Here is a 15,700-nt window from a genome sequence, read left to right as displayed (position 1 = left end):
GAGAATGTCTTGGTGGCGTGCGTGTTCACTTGTGACTGGAAGCAAAAAGAGAGAGGACATGCACCACCAGAGATACCCCAAATCCAAACCATAGACAACCCCCCCCACACACCACTGCTTTCCAACTCTTTCTTCTTCCCTCCACTCTGGAAAACACACTGCCACCTCTCTTTATATAATGTGATTATCCTAAAGAAGGCTAGAAGGAGAGGATTTGTGTCAAAATCACAGAAAGTAATATGGGCCATGTGTGGCTTGAAATTACCCCTTGGTTATCTCCCCTTCTTATACCCTTTGCTAGGGAATTACCTTGTAAGTATTTCAAATTCTATACCTATCTCAATAGCTTTACCAATAAATTACAATGCATGATCTATCTTTAATAACTTAACTGAGGGGGCCAGTATGGAGATTAGAACAAAGGGCCTTGTACTTACTCAACTGGCATTCTATCACTTAAGCCATACCTCTAGCCCAGATTTTTGGCTGGTTATTTTGAGGATGGAACAAATTGTTCTTTGTTGGCTGGCTTCAGTCCTCTAGAACTCAGCCTCCTCAGTAGCTAGTTTATAAGCATGAGTCTCCAAAATCCCACTTATAATTTTTAAAGCTTTTTATTTCTCTTTTTCTACTTCCCCTTACTCTTTTTTTTTTTTTAATCTTTTAGATACCAAAGTCCAGGAGTGCAGGATGTATTGAGGGCCACAGGATACCACGCCCAGAGCTGTCTGATGGCGTTCCTCAGATCAGCCTGCCACTCAGTGGTAGAAAGCCCAGCTTGGATGGCGAGAATTCAGCAGAAGATGCTGATGGTATCAAGTGGGTACACAGGTTGGCAAGTTTCCTTTATCTTCCTGACACAAATGACATCACCTGCCCTGACCTACGGTCCCACATACGGAGATGCATCTGCCTGTATCTCCTACAGGGACCACCAGGGACTGACCTAGATCAGCAAATATTTAGATCCATTCTAAGGCGTTAGAATTTTCTGACTGTTCTTTTTGTTATGTGTACGTGCCAAGCTCTGGGGCTTGAACTCAGGTCCTAGGTGCTATCCCTGAATTTTATTGCTCAAGGCTAACACTCTACACTTGAGCCCCAGCTTTTTGATGGTTAATTAGGGATAAGTCTCACAGACTTTCCTGCCTAGGCTGGCATTGAACCATGATCCTCAGATCGGATCTTCCTGAATAGCTAGGATCCAGACTAATTCTTATCACAGAGGAGATGAGAAATGTCTCTTTTTTTCTCTGGATTCAAACACATGACTTAACTAATAGGAGTAAGCTGAAATCCCAGTTCAAGTGGAAGATGTACTTTTTAGCTATCTTCATTGAATGTTCAGAGGAAAATGTGATCTGTAAGTTTAGGTAGAAATCACAGCTGTTGCTAGAATCAGATCCTACAAACTAATTTTGATGTTGCCTACTAATACCTGAAAGCAAACTTCTGTGATATGCTCCACAGTAAAGAAGATGTAAACTGGAGCCTGAGTTTTATTTTCTCATAGCAAATATGATAGCTTATAACCTATTTCTAAAATGTTTAAATATTAGAGAGACTCAAGGGAATTTTAAACTATTCTATATGAACTCTTACAAAGCTTGCTATCTTTACATTATAAAAGAGATGGAATTTGAGATGGATCTTAGAAAATGATGATAATTTGGGTAGGAGAAGAAGAAGACCAGAGAATATAGCTAGACCCAATCAGGAATCATAATGAGGTTGGTTGTTAAAAAGCAGTCCACTGGAGACAAAGCTGGGAAGGTGGAGGGAGGCCTGAGGACCTGATTGCAGGCTGTAGGATTTGCGCACCCCATCTTTCATTGAACTGATGATACTGGGCAGTCACCTCTGGGTCCAGGAATTGTGTTAAACAGGAGCTACCTCACAAAACAAAGCCAGTCAAGCGCCATGTTTATAAGCCCAACATCTAATGAGGAAGGCAATAAAGATATACAGTATGAAAAGGCCCAAGAGGAAGAGGATTTTAGCTCTAAGAGTATTAAGAGGCTACCACAGGATAATATAATAGTCTGAATCAAAGTCAGAGAAGGCCTGGGCTAAGAAGACAATGATAATGAGGAGGAGGAGGAGGAGGGAGAGAAGGGGAGGAGGAGGAAAAGGAAATGGAAGAGAAGAAGAAAGAGGAGGAGAGAAAAGAAAAGGAAGGAAGGGGGGAAGGAAGGAAGGAAGGAAGGAAGGAAGGAAGGAAGGAAGGAAGGAAGGAAGGAAGGAAGGAAGGGAGGGAGGGAGGGAGGGAGGGAGGGAGGGAGGGAAAAGAAAGAAAGAAAGAAAGAAAGAAAGAAAGAAAGAAAGAAAGAAAGAAAGAAAGAAAGAAAGAAAGAGAAAGAAAGAAAGAAAGAAAGAAAGAAAGAGAAAGAAAGAAATATAGATGGTAGACAGACAGACAGACAGACAGATAGGTAGACAGACAGACAGACAGACAGACGGAGAGATGAAAGAAAGAGCTTCTGCAAATGCAAGAGAAGAGAGGCAGGAGAGATCAGCTTCATCATCTGGAGAACACAAAGCCTGTTGAGGTATGTGAAACCGTGAAAATAAAATTTTTTTGTATATACCATTTATATTCATCTGATCATAAATGAAAAATAGAGATTTCTACTTTAAATACAGCAAGTACAAACTTTAGAGAATGAATTTATATTTCTAATAAACAAACCAAGAAATGAGATTATAGAAGGAAAGCCAACTAATCATTGCCTTAGCCCAGGCCTAGTCCTCTGCTTACTGGGTTAAAACAAATGCCTTATTTGTATTTAGGAAGTTCTTATACACCTTCCAACTTCTCTAAGTGCAGCCAGGCAATCTTACTTAGAACCACATTGTCTGTATATTATAACCTATCATGCAGAAATTCATCCAACTTCTGTCTGTCCAATAGAGCTATTGTATCTACAGGTAGACTTTTAGCTTTTTGTTTTGTTGTTTATTTTTCTGTCAGTACTGGGGCTTGAACACAGGGCCTCATAACCTTGCTCAGCTTTTTTGTTTACAACTAGTGCTTTACCACTTGAGCCATGGCTCTGGTCTGTATTTTTGCTGATTAATTGGAGCTAAAAATCTCAAGGATTTTTCTGCCTGAGCTTGCTTGAAACTATTCTTCTGATCTCAGGATCTTGAATAGCTGGGATTATAGGCATAAACCTTCCACTTTCAGCAGAGTTTTAGTTTTTATTTACTTGTTCCTGGGGTAAATTGTTACAGCCACTATCAAAAGACAGTTGAGGATCATTAAAACCAATTTAACTAAAGTTAAATTTAAATTATTGATACAGCTTGACAGTAAGGAAATGGGTATGCCAATTTTTATTTCTCAAAAAATAAATTTACAAAGTTGGGCACTGATGGCTCAGACCTTTAATCCCAGCTATTCAGAAGACTAAGATCTGAGGACTGTGGTTCAAAGCCAGCCCAGGCAGGAAGTCTTTGAAACTCTTATCTCCAATTAAGTACCCTCAGTAAAGCCAGAAGTGGACCTATGGGTCATGTGAAAGAGTACTAGCCTTGCCCATAAAAGCTCAAGGACAGTGCCCAAGCTGTGAGCGCTCATTTTGTTCCATTTGTAGTTATTAGTTGCCAAAACAAGTTATTGACTAGTCCATATCTTTTATATTTTAAAAAAATGATAAAAGTGATTTTGTGTGTATGAAAATTCATCTGCATCAGGGGTTCCTCTAAATCCCTCTACCTTTCTCTGCAATAGTCTGTTAATTGGGCTGGTCCTGAAGTTGGTAGTGTGTTAGGAGTACACTGGGTGGGGTTTTGGCTTACCAACTCTTTTTCAAGGAATTTTCAAAGAAGTATTCCTATATTCCTAATATTGAGTTCTTAAGCTGCTCTTTGAGGGGGCAAAAATGATGTTCCATACAATGGAATACCATTTAGCAATAAAAACAATATGGGTATATTACCCTAAATTAAAAAAATCAGTGATATCTGTTCTTATGAAGTATATATGTAGCAAATCTGATGTATTTTACAATTATTACGGTCTGTGATTGTTCAACAATGAGTAAAGGATGATTTCCAGGATGTTTAAGGAGTGATATTTTAGTTAATAGACTACTTTGGATAACTTTGAAATATATGAAACTTTGTTGTAGGAATTTCTCTTTGGTCCAGATTGACATAGTTTATTTCTTTTTTCTTTCTTTCTCTTTCTTTCTTTCTTTCTTTCTCTTTCTTTCTTTCTTTCTTTCTTTCTTTCTTTCTTTCTTTCTTTCTTTCTTTCTTTTTTTCTTCCTTTCTTCCTTTCTTTCTTTGTCTCTTTTTCTCTTTCTTTCTTTCTTTCTTGTCAGTCCTTGGGGGTCTGGACACTATCCTGAGCAATTTTGCTCAAGGCTAGCATTCTACCACTTTGAGCCACAGCACCACTTCTGGTTTTTTCATAGTTAATTGGAGGTAAGAGTCTCACAGGATTTCTTGTCCAAGTTGGTTTAAACCAGACTCCTCAGCTCTCAGCCTCCTGAGCTAGGATTACAGGTGTGAGCCATTGGTGCTCAGCTTCTTTTTCTTCTTTGTTTCAAATCTTATACATAGTCTCATTTGTTCTTCTTTTAAAATTTAATTTTATTGTCAAGGTGGTGTGCAGAGGAGTTACAGTTACATGCATAAGGCAGTGAGTACATTTTTGTGGAACTTGTTACCCCTTCCCTCATTTTTCTCCCACTTTCCCTCCCCCAATCCCCCCAGGTTGTACAGTTCATTTCTTTTTCACTTATATCTTTATTTTTATACATATTTTTTCTTTTATTTTCTTTTTCTTATCTCTGAATTTAAGTCTCAGTTATCTTCCTTTTCTTCCTTTTTTCCCCCTACATTCTTCTAATCTTATTTCTCCTAATTTTTCTTTTTCTTTCTTTTTTTTTTGGGGGGGGGGGTCCGGTCGTGGGGCCTGAACTCTGGGCCTGGGCGCTATCCCTCAGCTCTTCAGCTCAAGGCTAGCACTCTATCACTTGAACCACAGTGCCACTTCCGGCTTTTTTTTTTTTTTGCTTATGTGGTGCTGAGGAATCGAACCCAGAGCTTCATGCATGCAAGGCAAGTGCTCTACCACTGAGCCACCTTCCCAGCCCTCTCCTAATTTTTCTTACACCTCTTAATTTCTGGTCCTCTGTTCCTTGTTTGATTTTCATAGTCCATTGATCCCTAGTTGTTTGTTGTTGATCTAGACTGTATTTATATTCATTTTGACTGTGTCAGAGTGGCTCATTGAGTTATCCTTTTGGTCCAGATAGATTTAAACCTCATTTGTTCTTGACAGAATGAAAATATGAATGTTTCTTATTTTTCTGCTCTACATTTGGTGACTGTCAAAAGTAAAGGCGCAAAAGGAGTTAAGACATTTTAAAATGTAACATTTTGAGTGTCCAAAGAAGACTAGGATAACACTGATTATTTTTGTAGCTACTTTCTGTCTTAGAACATGATGTGGTGAATGACATTTTTCTATGCTTCTTTAAATGCTTCAAATTAGCTATTCAGAGATATAGTTGTATGAACAATGAAGATTCCAAGTCCTCTTGGAGTTTTTCCCTGGCAATGAGAGTGATTTGAAGAAAAAAACTTAGGCAGAAATAGTTTTTCATTATGTTAGACATCACTAAATGGTATCATTTGTTCTGAATTCATAGCCACAGACAAAAGTGTTTAGGGGAATGTTCATTTTATTCAATAAAAACGCCAGCTAAATCTAATGAAATCACTAAAGCTAACAGCAGTGATTCCTAAAATACAGTGAAGGATTTTTTTAATATAATAGAAGTAGGTGTGCATGCTACTGTAATTCACAGAAGACGGGACAGTGTCACTCTAACGCAATACACTTGTTCTGAAGATGCGTGTGCCTGATCTTCCCTAGCTCTATGGACAGCCAAATGAGGTCAGAAGTACAGGACAACTGGAGAACGGAAGGTAGCTGTGTCTCCTTCATCCTTCCCTAACCAAGATACTCTTATTCCTTGAAAAAATCCTCCATTGGGAGAATTATCACAATAACCAAATTGTAGCCAGGTGCTGGTGACTCACACCTGTAATCCTACATATTCAGGGAACTGAGATCTGAGGCTCATGGTTCATAGCCAACCAGAACAGAAAAGTTCATGAGACTCTTTAATCTCCAAAAAGCTGGAAGTGAAGCTATGGCTCAAGTGGTACAGTGCTAGTCTTGAACAAAAAGAAAAGAAGGAAGGAAGGAAGGAAGGAAGGAAGGAAGGAAGGAAAGAAGGAAGGAAGGAAGGAAGGAAGGAAGGAAGGAAGGAAGGAAGGAAGGAAGGAAGGAAGGAAGGAAGGAAGGAAGGAAGGAAGGAAAGGAAAGGAAAGGAAAGGAAAACACATAGAACAGCACCCAGGCCCTGAGTACTAGCACATAATTAAATAAGCCAACTGCAGTTGACAAGTAGTATGTTAGGAAAGAGACTCTGGAAAAAAAATTCTGGAGCCAGGCATAGTCATGCATGTGTCTAATCTCAGCATTCAGGAGGCAGAAGCAGGAGGGACCGTCTAGACTATATAAGTAGAAAATGTCAATGAAAGAAATGATGGAAGACCTGGAAAAGAGAGAAACAAAAGGGGAAGGGAGGGAGAAAGAAAGGGAGGGAGGGAGGGAAATGCACTGAAAGTAATTTGTAGTTTGTCAAGTTTACTAAAGATCATTGAGTTGTACACATCTGAAACAGGTAAGACTTGTATAAAGCGTAACTCTGTAACACTGTTTGAAATAGGCAAGCATAGGCCCGGGTTGGGCTTGGGTAAGGCTCACTGGTAGAGTACAAAGAAATGTCAGGGCCCTGGTGCAAGCCCTCGCGCCAAAGCCAAACCAAGACCGAGAAAACTGAATGTGGTATAACAAGAAAGTTACTTGGCTGCACACTGCTAAATATAACATTGTCCTGAGTTGTGTTAGCTGCATTTTCATAAGAGTTTCTTCTCTTTTCCTTCATACTTTTGTTCTAAGACAGCAGAGCTCAGTTGCAAAATCAAAAGTCAAGACCTTTTGCAAGGTGATGAGGAGGAGAGAGAGGGAAAGGAAGCACTATTTGTTTGCTCATCCTGGAAGGATTTTGGCTGTAGTTTCCTGGACCCTAATCAAAAGTTATTCAAGTGTTTGGTGTTCTAAGGAGACAGAAAAAAAACAGAAAGATTAAAAGCTACAACACAGTCACACACACACACACACACACACACACACACACACACACACACACACACACACACACACACACTCCCTCCTAGGCCTATTAGTCACAAGCAGAAGATTTGGCTGGTGTACCATCAGGATTAAGGTAAGTTTGAGACTTAGCAAAAGTGTCTTTAGGTTTGATGTCAACACAAACTCAAGGTCTTCATTCAAGGTCAGATGCCTAGAGACATTTGGACAATTAATGGAAGTTTTGTGCCTGGCTCTTAAAGAAAAGTATTATGTGATAAAGAATGATTAACATGCTTACGTTTTCTGTAATGGGAATAAATAAACAGCCATCACAATGCCAGTTGTTAGTGGGGATTGAACCCAGGGCTCTGTAAACCAGACACAGAACCTACCTCTGAGCTACATCCCTAGCCATCGATGACAAATATTTATATAAATATGCTGAGGAACATAGTTGAAGAAAAATATTCTCACTTGTCTTGGTAGATGTGCTTTTAATTTGATAGTTATAAGGGAGATGATGCTAAATTGCCCTTTTCAGTGTGTGTGTCCCAAACAAAGCTTTCCCTGGGACAGTATGTTCTAGTATAAACACACTTTATGACTTATTTATTCCTTTTTGTTGGTGGTGGTGGTGGTCATGGGGCTTGAACTCTAGGCCTGGGTGCTGTCCCTGAGCTCTTCAGTTCAAGGCTAGCGCTCTACCACTTGAGCCATAGTGCCACTTCGGGCCTTTTCTGTTTATGTGGTGCTGAGGAATTGAACCCAGGGCCTCATTCATGCAAGACAAGCACTCTACCACTAAGATACCTTCCCAGCCCCTATTTATCCCTTTTTCTCAATACAAATTAGCTACTTAGAATATATATTAGCTTTTATAATTTTTTAAATTATTTTTAAGTACTACTTCTTCAGAGTTCAGAAGGGTTTTTTCTTTTTGTTACTTTCTTTAAGTGGTTGTACAAAGGAATTTCCATTTAACAAAGCAGTTTATGAATACAATATATCTTGATCCATGTCACCCTTTTAACATTCTCACCCACCTCTCCCCTTCCTACCCCTTCCCTTACTCTTCTTACTGTTGTAGGATAGACATGCGATTCTTGACTGCATTTGCCCCTACATTCCTTTTAGAACATTTTGAAACATCACTAATAGGATTGAAATTCCCAATGACTCTTGCCCTCCACAATCCTTCTCTAGCCTCTTCCCCAGGGCTGTGGCGATGATAGGTTTAGCTGTATGTCTTCCTACTTTTGTTTCTGTGTATTTATATAAGAATGCATTTCATTCTTTTTCTCTTTAAAAGAAGCATATTTCATCATACTGGATATATGGTAATGGCTCACTGTTTCTTTAAATTTTTTTTGTGCTGGTCCTGACCAGGCCTCTAGCCCTCACTTTAGTTTTCCACTCAAGGTTGGTGCTCTACCACTTGAGCCACATCACCACTTCTGGCTTTTTGCTGGTTGATTGGAGTTAAGACTCTCAGATGTGTTTGACCAGGTTGGCATCGAACTGTGCCCCAATGGAACTCAGGTCCTCATTTTTCCTTTTCAAATTGGCCATGTATTTCATTCTCCCAGATACCAGACTCTGTGATCAGTCAGCAAATCCTGTTAGTAAAATTTCTCTTCGGTGTCTCCAACCTCCCTTTCCTCAATTTCCCATGAGTTCTACCCTGAGGCCTCCACCGCTCTGCAGTTAGATCACTTCAGTCTTTTCTCCACCTGCCTGAAAGACTTATCTCCACTCAAATTATTTTTCTATCTCTGTCTCTAGTTCCTAACTATAAATAATGGCACCTGGCTCTGTTTCCTGCCAGGCTTCTCTCCTGAGCTGTACTCTGACCAGTAAGTCCTTCAAATAACCCACCTCCCTCACCCCACCACTATCTGTAAGCCAGCCAATACCAGAATGCTCTCTGACAATCTCATACTCTTTATTTGGTCCCATTTTGTTGTACCATGAGAAAACAGAGAAGCTGCATTTTGAGAGGTTGAATTTGGAGCCTCTGTTGAAGTGCCGGTGGTCTGCAGATCTGCACAAAGATCTGCAGCCCAGCGAATATACTTAACACTGTTAGAAAACTGAGCCATGAGAGCCAGAGAGGAAAGAAAGAGCAGAAAGACAATACCAGCATGCCAGATCAGCCCCAATGGGGAGCTGAAGTGGAAGCCATGTTGACTGGGAGGAGTGCCAGGAGACAAGGAGACATGAACATGGCAACAGGAGGCATGGCATAGCAGTAACAGCATCTGAGCTGGTCCGGTCCTAACTAAGGTCAGGTCAGGGAACACAAGGACTTTGAGTGTTCTCTACCCAAGACTGGCAGGTCCAGTAATCTATTGTCCAAGTCCCCACCTCTGCCTTTGCAATTTAGGCACACCTATCACCTGGGAGGTGGGACTTCCTTGCCCTCCACCATTAAGACAAGACAGCACCAGTTAAACCCAAGATCCTGTCATCCACCACCAGTGGCCACGATGGCACCGGCCAGATCCAGCATCCCTACTTTACCAACACCCCCTCCCCTCTCCACCTGGGCAGATACTGAAGTTTAGACATGTCTCACTCCTGCTCAGAACTGTTTTGTGGCTTGTTTGGTGATGATCTACCAGAAAATCCTTGTTTCACCTTCCTTTCCAGCCTTCTTTTCTTCCATTAGGGTGTCAGTTTTCTATTGCTGTGACAAAACACTGGAGATCACCAACTTAAAGGCAGAAAACGTTCACTTTGACTCACGGTCTTGTTATGTGCTATGGTTTGGGCCTGTGGTAACACGGTATATTATGGTGGAGAGAATGTGCCAGATGAAGCCTGCTTCATTCATGGTATTTGGGAATCAAAAGGGAGTGGAGGTGCCAAGACCCAACATCTCCTTCAAGAAGACATTCCCAGCTGGGCGCTGGTGGCTCACGATCTCTTGCTACTCAGTAGGCTGAGATCTGAGGATCGCTAAGCCAGCCCAGGCAGGAAAGTCCGTGAAGCTCTTATCACCAATAAACTACTCAGAAAAAGCTGGAAGTGGTGCTATAGTTCAAGTGATAGAGAGCTTGAGCCTTGAGCACACAGAGTCTCAGGGACAGCACCCAGGCCCTGAGTTCAAGTCCTAGAACTGGCAAAAATGAAGAAGACATCCCCAGTGACCTAACTTCCCTTCACTAGCACACAAATATGAACAGTCCCACCATTTTTCAGTACTGTCACTGATTTATGCCCAGGCCTTGAATGCATCATCCTTTAGGGGACATTCAAGAGTCAATCAATCTCTAGCATGATGCTTGACTTCCTTTCATACCTGCAGCCATCCCATAACCCATACATTCTAGGACTATGTTTGTTCCACATATTTTCTTCCAGATCAAATCATGTGTCAGATTTTATCTTGATATTTGCTCCAAAAATTACCATAAATTTTTACCATAAAAATTACCATTACTTTTTCCTGGCTTTACCACTAATTTATCAAGTAGCTTCATTTGAAAAAAAAATAAAATCATGTCTAAAGGGTGACCTTGGATGAGGAAACCACATTTCAGAGTGTTTTTTGAATTAGGTGAGTTATTTAGGATGCCTGTACTTAATTGACAGGCTGAGATTAAATACAGGTCTTCTGATTATTTTACAGTTTTTCCCTGCCAATCTTCTCTCAGGTTACTTGAACCTTTTGTGTGTTTATACTTTTTCTCCACCATGATTGTGAGTTTCTGAAGGAGAGGGCCTGTATGTTCTAAGTCCTCTGAATCCAAAGCTCTGGCTGTAGGAACTCCAATAGTAGAACTTCACCTACCCTGAAGATTTATCTCCTCCACTCAAATCATTCTCACATTTGTCTCTAGCTCTTAGTAAAAATTCCAATAATAGAAAGCTACATGTCAGTTGTCTCTCTTGTAGTTGTTAGAAAGTACTAACCCATGGAAATCTTGTGTTCTCAGCTCCTTTGAAGATATAGAGCTGGGAGCTGGTGGCTCACACCTGTATCCTAGCTACTCAGGAAGTTGAGATCTGGTGAACAGTGTTCAAAACCAAACTGGGGAGGAAAATCCATGTAACTCTTATCTTCAACTAACCAGAAAAAAAAATGTCAAGACGTAGAGGTGGCTCAAGTGGTAGAGCACCAACCTCTAGTAGAAAAAAAAAGAACAGAGCTTTGAGTTCAAGCCCCAGTATAGACCTTTCACCAAAAGAGAGAGAGAGAGAGAGAGAGTTTAAACAACTGTGCTTTCTCCCTGTAAATCTGTGTTATTCCATTGTATTTTCACCCATCACCTGCTGCTTATTTAATAGGAGGAATCTGTGCGTTTTTCCTCTTTGTAATTCTCTGTACTTGTGGCAAAAAAATTTGTGACATTTCCCAGGCAAAGGCTACTTCATGGTATAGTAAAATATTACAGCCTTGCACTTCATACAAATTGTGATCCTGACAGGCTTCATAATCAATTAATAGTCAACATTAACTGTACCCTTTGCCCTTCAAGTTATCTAATCTGTTCGCTCCTGCTATTGACCAGGGCTCCCTTCATTTCTGAAGTCCTACCATAACCACTCCGTGTTTGTACTTCATCCAGGCACTCTAATTACTTCCTGAGCTTGTGTTTGTTTCCTACTGTGTTTCACTGTCTGCTGCTTGGAGCCAAGTTTTTGATATTTGTGCACTGTCTAGGGAAGCCAAGATGAAATTAGGACTCTTAGCTCTGAGGTTCCAAAGACTATCCTGTAGAATACAATTTGAAAAGTGGTCAGGTGTCCTGGTTGTTGTTCTGACTAAGCGGGAATTGCAGGCGGTGAGGTCCAGCCACCATTTTCTGAGCTATGCTCACCCTTGGACCTGCTTAACCAAAGTATGCAAAGTAGGTTTGAAAAGAGTTCGTGGACTTGATGGGAAAATACTAACGGTATCTGCTTCTATGACATGGCTAGCCCAAGTTTCTAAACTATTCCATAGGAACCAAGTATCTACTGCAATTTCTGTTTAAAATGAAGGTCTCTGATATTTCAGTCAGTATGTGTCCAAATCTGCCCCTTGACACAATTACTCTAATGATTCAAACCTTGACGTTTCTCTGGGCTTTAAATTTAAGTTTAAATAATATTTTTTCTAATTCTGTTTGCAGTATGCATGGCAAATCTATTCTTATACTTTCTGATTCTTTCTGGCATATAGATTACTAGAAACTATCTGACTGTATTTTAGTTAGAAGGTCAGGGTCAAAATCAAACACCTCTGGGGAGGGCAGTACTTGAACTTGAACTCAGGGCCTTGTCTAATTTTCAAACCAGCTTACTTTAAAAAAGATGTTTAAACATGAAATTATTTCAAATGCACCATAGACTGACACTTTAAGACTGATACCATGACTTTTCATTTTTCCCTCAATGTGATAGATTCTTTACTAAGAATAGCGAACAATCACCACTTCCTCTTATTTTTTTCTTTTAAATCCTATTTCTGCTTATTCATTTGTTGGGATGGCTCATAGCAAAGCATCCTACATTAGGTTAATAAGTAAATCAATGTGACCCAGCCAGTGCATTGAGATTCAGAGATTTTTATGCTTCTGCTCAATAATTCATGTCTTAGAAATAGGAAGGATTTATCTGATGCTGTATGGATAGGCTCAGCCAGTCAATTACCATATCATGCTGAGCAGTTTTGACATGTCTCTACGGAAGCCGTACTGCTTTGCTTCTCTGTCAGGAAATATCCTTTCGCAGGGTGACAAGTCACTGGGGTAATTTGAGGCAGCTGATCTCAGGTGTAGCAGCAGCTGTGGTGTGGGACATAACTTATTTTGTGAGAACAGAAACAGTATTATCTGGACTCCCAGTGGAAGCCTGGAGAAAGCCAGGCCCGGGGAATCTCATTCCAGGAAAATGTGCTCAGAGCACTTATTTATTGGCAATGACCACTCACTGAGATTCCATCTGGCAAAACTGTGGAGTTTTCCCTGTCCTCAGAGGAGCTGGGGAACAATTATGTAAGTCATCTCAAAAAATTTATTTTTATCCACTTTTTTTTAAATGCAGAAGCTGCAGTCCCTAAGTTCTTATATTAATGTGTGTGTGTGTGTGTGTGTGTGTGTGTGTGTGTGTGTGTGTGTGTGTGTGTGTGTGTATCTGTGTGTATGTGTCTGTGTCTGTATATACTGGGACTTGAACTCAGAGCCTCACATTCACATTTAGCTTTTCCCACTCATGGCTGGTGTTCTACCACCTGAGCCATGCGATAGCTCTGGCTTTCTGGAGATAATTAACTAAAGATAATAAGAGTCTCTCTGATCAATGTCGCCCTATTACCAACTCACCACCACCACCCCCCCCCCCTGCCAACTCCTATCTGTACAAGTCACCTGGTTCCATTTTCACATAGGTACATTAAACATGATGACTGCATGGACATTGTTCTAGATGCATTGTACTCAGAAAGTGACATGTTGAATTGAAACCCCCCCTTGTTTAATTTGGTAATAATAATAATAATAATAAGAGAGGCTCTCCGATTTGTCCGTGTTGGCTGGCTTCGAATCTTGATCCTCAGATCTCAGCCTCCTGAGTAGTTAGAGATGTGCAGGCTTCACTTCTTTTTCATAGGAAAAGCTTCAGTGTGAATTTCTGTGTAACTACTACTTTATGTACCATGAGTGATCACCGTGTGTCCTTGGCTTTCCATCAATGGCTTCACTGGGGCTTGATTTCTATCCTGAAAATAATGGGGCCCATTAACCTGGCAAAGCAGAGAGCTCTGAGCCAGCACCCCCCAGTTGTCCAGGCTTCTAAAGCTGGTCTCTCTGTCAATCATTTCTCCTCTTCCTAGCCCCAGTCCCCACCCTGCAGCTCCTGAGGACTTTAGAGTCTCAGAAACGAGCCTTGTGGGCCACTTAAGAGTCCAGCAAGCCTAAAACACATGGTAGCGTCATCACCCATACACCATCTCCAAAGCAAGATACACCATTAGAATTCAAGGGTAAGTCTTTGGAAAAACAAGTCCATAATTTCTATCCCTGTGGGATTTTTTTTCCTTTTTTTTTTTTTAGCCATGGGGCCTGATCTCTGGGCCTAGGTACTGTTTCTCAGCTCTTCAGCTCAAGGCTAGCACCCTACCACTTGAGCCACAGCACCACTTCCGGCTTTTTCTGCTTATGTGGTGCTGAGGAATCAAACCCAGGGCCTCCTGCCTGCAAGGCAAGCACTCTATCACTAAGCCACCTTCCCAGCCCACTGTGGGAATTTTTTTAAAAGCAAACTCCTAATAGAAGAGATAAGTCTAATTAATAAATGAGAAAATACATTTTAATTAGGTTGATTACTATTTTAATAGTTTGACATTGAGTAAAATAGGCATATTTATTTTGTTGTTACTGAAGAACATAATTTACCTAACTAGACGTTCCTTATTCCTGTTAGCATGAGCTTAGTGTCATTGTTTGGCTTTCTAAAGATTTTTTATAAGATTTTATAAATAGTTTTAGAAATATCCCAAATTGAAGCAGCTGGAGCTAGAGTTCAGAGCTGGAGCACCCACGTACCAAGTACAAGATCCTCATTCGAACCCTACTTCCACATGGAAAAGGGAGAAAAAGAAATACTCCAGTTTCTTTATGTAAAAGGACTTGTAGTCTACTTCCAAGTATTAATTGTTTATAAAAGAAATACACAAAGAATAAAATTTAATACTTGATTTTCCACTTTTTCCTATCTTCCTCTTTCCCCTAAGACTCTTCTCTCTCCTCTTACTCCTCTCATTGCAAACATAACTGGCTTGTAAACTAACACCCGGATACACACACAAACACACACACAAACACAATGTTGACTCACTAACTGTAAGAGATTTTACAGTCCCTATAGAGCCATGGTGTTAGGGTAGCTATTATAAGATAATATGTTCTGTATTTTATATATGTAAGAGGAAAGGACATCTATGTGTATGTATGTGTGTGTAAGTTTAATACTTTACTATGTTGAAGGGCTATTGAATTGTTGAATGGTGAAGAGCTGTGGACACTGGTATTTGTTATTGGCTTCAGTTGATGAGTGATAGCTCATATTACCTTCTTCATTTCCATACCTATTGCATTGAGCATGGTATATACTCATCCACTTTTTTTGACATTTTGTGGATGTGATAATGTTGACAACGATATTGGCCTATATTAAGCCAAGAAATTCACTATTGCTCTAATTCAGACTGTTAGAGAACTAGTTTTAAGAGTTCGGTACAGCAATGCTGGAGTATCTAAATTTTGTGTGTCTTAAAAATCTTGGCTTCAACTGCCATTGGTGGCTCAAGCCTGTAATCCTAGCTACTCAGGAGGGTGAGAGCTGAGGATTTCAGTTCAAAGCCAGCCCTGGCAGGAAACTCCAAGAGATTCATATCTCCAATAAACCACTCAGAAAACTGGAAGTAGCGCTGTGGCTCAAGTTGTAGAGCGCTCGCCTTGAGCTGAAGAGCCAAGGGATAGCGCCCAGGCCCAGAGTTCAAGCCCCACAACCAAAAAAATCTTGGCTTCATGATTA

The 15,700-nt window shown here is 40.4% G+C and overlaps 1 protein-coding gene across 3 annotated transcripts in view; it reads left to right on the top strand.

Annotated features, from left to right (window-relative positions):
* The window catches only part of Fam13a (family with sequence similarity 13 member A), a 191,163-nt gene that overhangs the window by 89,020 nt on the left and 86,443 nt on the right, over positions 1 to 15,700 (top strand). For all 3 annotated transcript variants that reach the window (XM_070022269.1, XM_070022271.1, XM_070022270.1), the window contains one exon: positions 668 to 831. In XM_070022269.1, coding sequence (XP_069878370.1) covers positions 668 to 831 — 164 coding nt within the window. The remainder of the gene's footprint in view (positions 1 to 667; positions 832 to 15,700) is intronic.

Source organism: Dipodomys merriami, unplaced genomic scaffold (assembly GCF_024711535.1).
Source record: "Dipodomys merriami isolate MVZ:Mamm:240054 unplaced genomic scaffold, mDipMer1.0.p SCAF_15, whole genome shotgun sequence".
NCBI lineage: Eukaryota > Metazoa > Chordata > Mammalia > Rodentia > Heteromyidae > Dipodomys > Dipodomys merriami.
The sequence above is the reverse complement of the archived record's forward strand: the minus strand, read 5'-3'. Positions and strand labels throughout refer to the sequence as shown.